The 7,568-nt window shown below is 33.6% G+C and overlaps 1 protein-coding gene across 1 annotated transcript; it reads left to right on the forward strand.

The window, feature by feature from the left end:
• The first annotated feature begins 2,656 nt into the window (after positions 1-2,656).
• LOC129284763 (uncharacterized) lies at positions 2,657-7,028 on the forward strand. Its single transcript, XM_054920224.1, has 4 exons — positions 2,657-2,915; positions 3,363-3,503; positions 5,250-5,440; positions 5,563-7,028. The coding sequence occupies exons 2-4, from the start codon at positions 3,380-3,382 to the stop codon at positions 6,394-6,396; spliced, it is 1,149 nt and encodes a 382-aa protein (XP_054776199.1). The 5' UTR covers positions 2,657-2,915; positions 3,363-3,379; the 3' UTR covers positions 6,397-7,028.
• Positions 7,029-7,568: the final 540 nt, after the last annotated feature.

The following is a 7,568-nucleotide window of genomic DNA, read 5'->3' on the forward strand; positions in this document are numbered from 1 at the left end:
TAGACCGTCAATTTTGACCTAACTCTGTTAATTTTGATCGCTAAATGCTGACTGTGCATGTCACGTGGACTAAAAAAGGGGTAAAAATACCCATGAAGTCATAGACCAAGAGCAAGAATACCCATAACGTTACTAGAGTTGGTGCAAAAGTGATCAATCCATCAAATCTCTTAAATATTGACCGTTTAGTTGACACCTAAGCAGAAGTTGATTATTTTTTCGCTGATGTAGACAAAAGTTATTCCAAGATAAATTTTTATAGATGTTGATTGATCATTATATGATTATCTATAATGCTATTTTAATAGGTGCAATACTGACTAATTTGTCAAAATTAATGCCATATAGTTTATTTTCATCACCATATATTCCTTTCTCCCTCTACACTCATTTTTTTTATCTGCAGACTTGAAATTTAACATACTGAGATCGATTGTTTAAAATTGAAGATCGAGACTGAGCACATCTAGCTTAAGAATATTGTCACAATCTTAAATAATTGCATTCACGATATACACAAAATTTTCAAATGATTTTCACCACTACTACAAAGAAACAAACAATTTAATTTGATATTTAGTTAAAATGACATTTTCTCATATGATATTCATACAATAACTGATTAAATTTCAGAGAATTTCCTCTAAGAATTTTTTTTGTCTATGTTAGTGAAAAAAATAGTCAAGTTTTGCATAAGTGTCAGTTAAACGGTCAACATTTAAGGGATTGAATGGATTGATCACTTTTACACCAATTCTGGCAACGTTATAGATATTTTTACTCTTGGCCTACGATTTCATAAGTATTTTTTCCCTTTTTGTAGTCCACATCACCAAAGATTAACATGTGACATGTACAATCAGCATTTTACGATCAAAGTTAATGGTGTTATGTCAAAGTTAACGGTCTGACTACTTTTGCACTCATCCATGTAAACGTTATGGGTATTTCTATTCTTTTTATCATTTTAGAATATTAGATGCCCATGGCTGACTACTTTGTAGGTATTTTTACCCCTTTATCTTTTATATTTTTAGACTTAATGTTATATGTAATAATATTTTAAAATTTTAAATATATTTTTTAAATTAAAAATAAAAAAATATAAGGTTGAGGCCTTGAGGGCCAGCCTTTCAACCCTAAAGGATAGGGTCGAGTTGACCAAAATAAAATTATAAGATATAATCGGGCATAATAATCCTAAACGATGGTTCTATTTATATCAATAATTTATAAATCACATTAACGTGTCCTCAAAATTTTAATAAATAAATTAAATTTTTCATAAGTTTTAAATAGTCCAATTTATTGTATATTTTATATTTCATGCACATTAATATACCGTCAATCTTCATAAAAATATAAATCAATACATGAAATCCATCATAATTTTTTGGCCAAAAATCCATGATAATTCTGAACAATGTGATTCGTTGTAAATTTTATATCTTATACGGACAATTATCCATTGATATTGTTGATTATATGATCTAACTATTAATGCAATTATAATCTAAATGTTAAAATATTAAATTCATTTTTTTGAAATATTTTTTTTGAAATATTTTTTTTGAAATATTTTTTTAAAAAAAGATATTACAAAATTATTTAAAATCTTAAATTTTCAAAATTTGATAATAATTTCTATATTTGTAACTAACTACAATTTAAATGATCATTTAATGAAAATTTTTAAAATAAAGTTTTTACAATAATAAATTTTCAAGTTTGATTTGGGAAGGCCGTTACCTAATCACTTTGATTTGTTTTTAAGCCCAATTATCAGCCATAAGTAGGAGTGAAAATAGATTAGACTCTTATTAAGAACCTACATCCTAGCTTACTTCAAGCTCAATCTAACCTATTTACTAAATAGACTCGAGTCAGATTCAGGCCTTTAATTAGGCATATTTAGTTAAATAGGTCAGGTCTAATTTTTCAAAATCAAGCCTACAAACTTAACAGGCCAGTCTATTTACACACACACACACATGTATGTATGTATATTATGTAATATATCATACATACATCAATTTCACCATTTAATTTTTAATCAATATATTTTTTAAATTTTAGTTATGTTTTTAATTATACTGGCTTATATATTAATTTTAATATTATTACTTTATTATTGTATTATATTATAGTTGGTAAGTCCTTTTAATTATTACATATTGTAATTGATAAATCATATTATATATTTACATTAATAATCCTAAAGTATAATTGAGACATTTAAAAATAATATGCGAGTTTATTTAAAGGACTTATCTTTAAGTAAATTTTTAAATAAGCTTTCAGGTCAAGCCAGATTTAAATTACAAGAAAAGCTTTATATAAGTCTTAGATTAGGCTAAACCTCAAATTTATCACATAAATTCAGGTCTATTTAACTAAAATCTAATTCAATCTAATTTATTTTTACCTCTAGTCACGAGGCAGGAGGGAATTTTCTTCATGCGGGGGAAAATAAGGGTTAGATTTTCAGTAAAATGACAAAGTAAAAGTTTTCAATAATTAGAATTTTTTTCTTAATAAAAAAGAAAAAAAGAGCACACGTAACTAAGGCAGCTGGCAGTACACAGACAAAATACTTAAAAATGGATGCTTTGTCTGGCCACAATTTTTATTTTTCTATACATAAATGTTCAGAGAGCCTTTAGCGCTTTACGTGCTCACTGCTCACACCTAGGCCTCATCTCATTTCCGGCCTGGTCAAAGAAATATTGAAACGGAACAACGCATTTTTCTTGTTCTTTTGATTCGGAACAGGAAGTCAAGGGAAGAAATCTCACCGAACAAGCTCATTCTCATCCTTATATCCAGTTTTTCTTCGGAGTTGCTCTCCCTTTTTATCTCACTTCCCGGCGCCTATCTGGGATTTGTTTTCATGGATTTCTTCTTCACTTTTCTTGGTAATCCTTCTCTTCTCTGATTCAACTCGCATCTGCTTTTGCTAACTATTCTTGCCTTCTGTTTCCCCGCTCTTCATGGTTTCTTGATATGCTGTGGACCGAATTTTATTTGCGGCATGCATTTGTGTATTTAGTAATTCGCTTGAGTCTTCATCCCGTGTTTGATTTCTGAGGGAAGTTTCGGTGTGGAAGGGGGATAAATTTCTGAACCATGTATTTATTTAATAACCCTTACAAGTCTCCAATCGAAGCCAGGATTCGGGTGGATCAACCCCACTGATCGCCTGCATGTCATTGATTTATGATTGTTAGGTTTTCTGTCCGAAAATTTAAGTTCTCTTTCTGAAAATCTTGATTCCGCTACTGCCAATCTTGCACAGTTATGTTTGGTAAAAGTTACACCGCCCTTTCTGTTTACTTGATGCGACACTTTTGTTGGTACCACAGGTTAAGCATACGGAGACATGGCTTATAACGGAAGAGTTAACCCGGACTGTTCGTATGCGTCTAATCCATACCATGAATGCACCGAAACTTGCCTGAGAAAGATCAGGGAGGCCCCGCCACCGCAAAATAAAAAGAGTTCAGGTCAACTCAACTCTGTCTTCTCTGCTTGATGGCATTTTATGATTTTCATATGTGAAGTGAACGTCACCTTTTGCGTTGTTGGCAACCGTCCTGAAACTTCTCATTGTATTTTGGCTGGAATAATATTAATTAAATATGGATTCAACAAGAGCGGCTTATGGCCATCTTCTTTTCATGAAAAACTTTGACGAGTGCGATGAAGATGATTTGCTGTTTCCTTGATCATTTGTTGTCGTTCCTTTTTCCACTGTGTGTCCATCTGTCGTTACTCCCGTAGAATGACTGGTATAAGTAATTTTAACATGATCAAACATCTATGAATTTTCCTCTTGACCACAATATTGTGATTCGACATATTTGGGATTATATAATTCTTGGAGATTTTCCCTAGATCCCTCTAAATAGGAAAATGACAATTTGGTCCTGTGAAATGTGATAATGATAATGAGGTTCCAAGGGATTTCTTTGAGATTAAATTTCTATGTGAAATTACTTTAGTACCCACCTACAACAACTAATTTTATATGGTTCATAGATTTGGTATAAGTATTCGCAAGTTTGGTTCTACCAATGAATAAAACAATTTAGGAAATCACAATTTTTTATCATCAATTTTCTTCATTTAGCAAAGTCTAACTAATTTTTTGTGGTTCATCAGTTTGGTACAAGTATTCACAAGTCCACTAATGACTAAAATGAAGAAGTCCTTGGAACCTCATCGTCCATTTTGCAGGATCAAATTGTCATTTCTTTATTTAAGAGGGATTTATCTATCATTCTCACTTCTTTCTAGCTGGCAACCTCTCAACACATGCAAAGTCTTTTTCCTTTCTTTTCAAAGATTATAGCAGTGCTGTAACAGATTATGAACTTGGAAAAAATATAAATGACAAAAAAAGAACTCGTGCAGGTTGCCCTAAAGCATCTAACCCCTACTGTCGATGTGATGAAAATTACTACAAAAGCAACTGATTCATGTTTCCCAATTTTTTTCTGCTATTTAAGGATACCACCAGTGGCTTACAATTATGCATTTAACCTACAACACTACATGTCTTCTTGAAGTGAAATTCATCGCCTGGTTGATTCTATTGAAATACAACTTATATTTATTTATTGTATCCTGTCTATCTATTCTATATTCTTTCTATACATAAAAATTTTGAAGAGCCGTTTAAGCTTTTCACTATTCATAATGTCACACGTGTGCTCTGCTTGGGGCTTTGTTCTTGATCCTTTTCTTTTCTTTTCTTTTTCTTTTTTAAATATGATCCTGTCCAGTTTTAAGTATCATGTCCTAGGGGACTTTGTAAGAATGTTAACGTGAGAGTTATTTCTTGTCCCACTGTGCATTGAATAAAAAAAATATGTTCTGCTTCCATTTAAAACGTATGCCAATCTTCTTAGTATAAACGAAAATATCATGGAATCAATTATGATTGTTTTGAAAGTCGGAATTGTTTTGAAAGTCGGAACAGGCTGGCTTGGAGGAAAAAGAATTGTAGTACCCCTTGATATGATTTAACAGTTTGTGCTCAAATGACAGAAAAATAATTGCCATTCGAAATATCTTGATGAAGTGTATAATTTGTTATCTAAAAATTTGGTGCCCATAAGGAAACTTCTACCAGGGTTCAATCGGTTTGACTGGTTTAAATATTTTGCTATATTCAGATCCCTGATATCGTGAGAGGTTTTCACATGAAATGATTAGTAGTTGCTGAGTCTGGTCCATTTTAATTACAGGAGTCATTCCTTTGAAGTTTGGATGGAAAAAGAAGCTAGATTCCCAGCCAGAACCTCCTGCTATCGACAGAACTCCTGCCTCGAAAGTCAGGGCAAGTTATCGCTTTGAAAAGAAAAAGGTGGAGACAAAAACCAATGAGCGCGTCTCTTCTGAGCCAGTTTCTACGGAAAAATATATCCAACATGTGATGGTAGTGGCCTTTTCTTTCTCATGCTCTATGAGCACACCTGTGTGTTTTTTATGGCTAATGCAGATGCACCCATCTTCACCACATATATTGATATTGTTTCTTGTACTTTTGTTTCTTGGCAGCCTATCTATCAAAAAGACCAAGAAAAGGATCATGTTGAGCACTTTGCCAGTAATCACACACAGGCAAATCAAGAAAATGAAAGAAAAGGTGTAGATAAAGTTGTTCCATGTGCCCATGCTGATGACACAGGTGAAAGTCTTTCTGCTTCAGCTGGTAGATTATTGGATTTTAGTTTGTCAGGTATTAGTATTGCTAATGGTGACGAAGATAGTGAGGAAGAGACAGAGTCTCTTGCTTCTGAACCTCGTGTTCCTGTTGGAAATTACCGTGTGAGAGAAAGTTATGCTCCTATTTTACGCTCTATTTTTGACAAGTATGGGGATATAGGAGCAAGCTTTCAATTAGAATCAGCTGTCATGCGCACATATTACGTGGAATGTGTATGCTTTGTTGTGCAAGAGTTACAGTCAACCTCAATAACGGAGTTCTCAAAATCAAGAGTCAAAGAATTAATGGCTATCCTTAAGGATGTAGAATCTGCCCGACTCCAAGTAGCTTGGTTGCGAAGCATGCTCAATGAAGTTGCTGAATATATTGAACTGATCAATCAGCATCAAGCCGTAGAGATGGCCAAGGCCAACTCTGACAGTGAAATAGAATCCCTGAGGGAGGAGCTTGAATCAGAATTGAAAACCTTGGCTCAGAAAGAGCGGGAGGTTGCTGCTATAAAAACTCGGGTTGCGGAGAACCAAGATCGCTTGAGGGAGCTGGAGCTGACGTCTTGTGAACTGGATAAGAGCTTGTCGTCGATCAAGTCCAAGGTTGATAGTTTGGATGGAAAATCCTTGATCGAAGAAATGTTGGAGTGCAAAGTGCGTGTGAATCGTGTTTGATTGCGTTTAACTAGTAGGATGTTAGTGGATTATAAAACGCATATAAGCAATACATGCTAGTGGGTCAAACGCATGGCATACGCATTTTGGCGTTATTGCAAGATTTTCGGGTAGGCAATATTGAGGGTGACTGCAATGGCCGGGGTCAACCAGTAGTCACGGAGTATGGTTTGAATCTGTCGTGCTATTTGTAAAACTAGATTGGATAATATAGGCTACTTAGTGTCTCTTTCGGGCGCAGACAATGGTCTCGAAAGATGCTTTTTAAGCTGGCATTCATCCCGGTATGGTGCCCGGGGGAAACAAAACATTTTGAAACAGCAAAGCATGAGAAAGCCTGCCACGATCATTTGGTCATTGATCAGAACTATCATCTGCATTAACTTCATAACAACCGCGCTGGAATTAGAAGCCAACTTGTCAAAACATGCCATTGATCAGAGAGAGTAAATCCATCCACCTATTCCGCTATCTCCCAATCCTCTCATATATAGCCCAGCCTCATGCGGCGAAACGCCAGGATGTTTCCGCCGAACGGTTAATTCCTAATGGTCGTTTGATGTATTTTCAATTAGTTTTCTTATGAACGTCATTTGAGGGCAATTCGTATCCAAATGCTTTCTCTTCAGTCACTCTGTTCTTTTCGTCAGGTCAACTTAGCGTGCCAATTCCTTATCTCAGCCCCCCAGTCGAAAACTAAACAAAAAAAAAAATAATGCAGCATGGTAAACATTTTTAAGTTTTACCCTAAAACAAAGAAGCACCGTAAACCTTTTAGAAAATTTGGATAAAAACCAAAAACGTGTTTTTTGTCATTAAAAGTGTACTATGTTATCCATAGAAAAAATGTATCAAATTACTAGACTGCATAACTATCTTTCGATTAATCATCATACTCATTTCTAAAGACTCATAAACTTAATTTCAAAGGCCGTGTTGAGAGAGAGAGTGTGCGCGCACTATTGGATGATAGTATAATGATGAGATATTTACTTGAAAAAATGACAATAAAATTTTTTTAAATGATATAAATGATAATTTAGTCTCTTAAAATGATAAAAATATATTAAAATATTGAAATATTTTTTTATCATTAATGAATTAATGTAAATAATAAAATTAACCTTGATTTATTATATTGCTAAAATGTAGCAAATGATAAGTGTCAATCA

Source organism: Prosopis cineraria, unplaced genomic scaffold (assembly GCF_029017545.1).
Source record: "Prosopis cineraria cultivar Desert tree isolate PC_DT_omini unplaced genomic scaffold, ASM2901754v1 PC11, whole genome shotgun sequence".
Lineage (NCBI taxonomy): Eukaryota > Viridiplantae > Streptophyta > Magnoliopsida > Fabales > Fabaceae > Prosopis > Prosopis cineraria.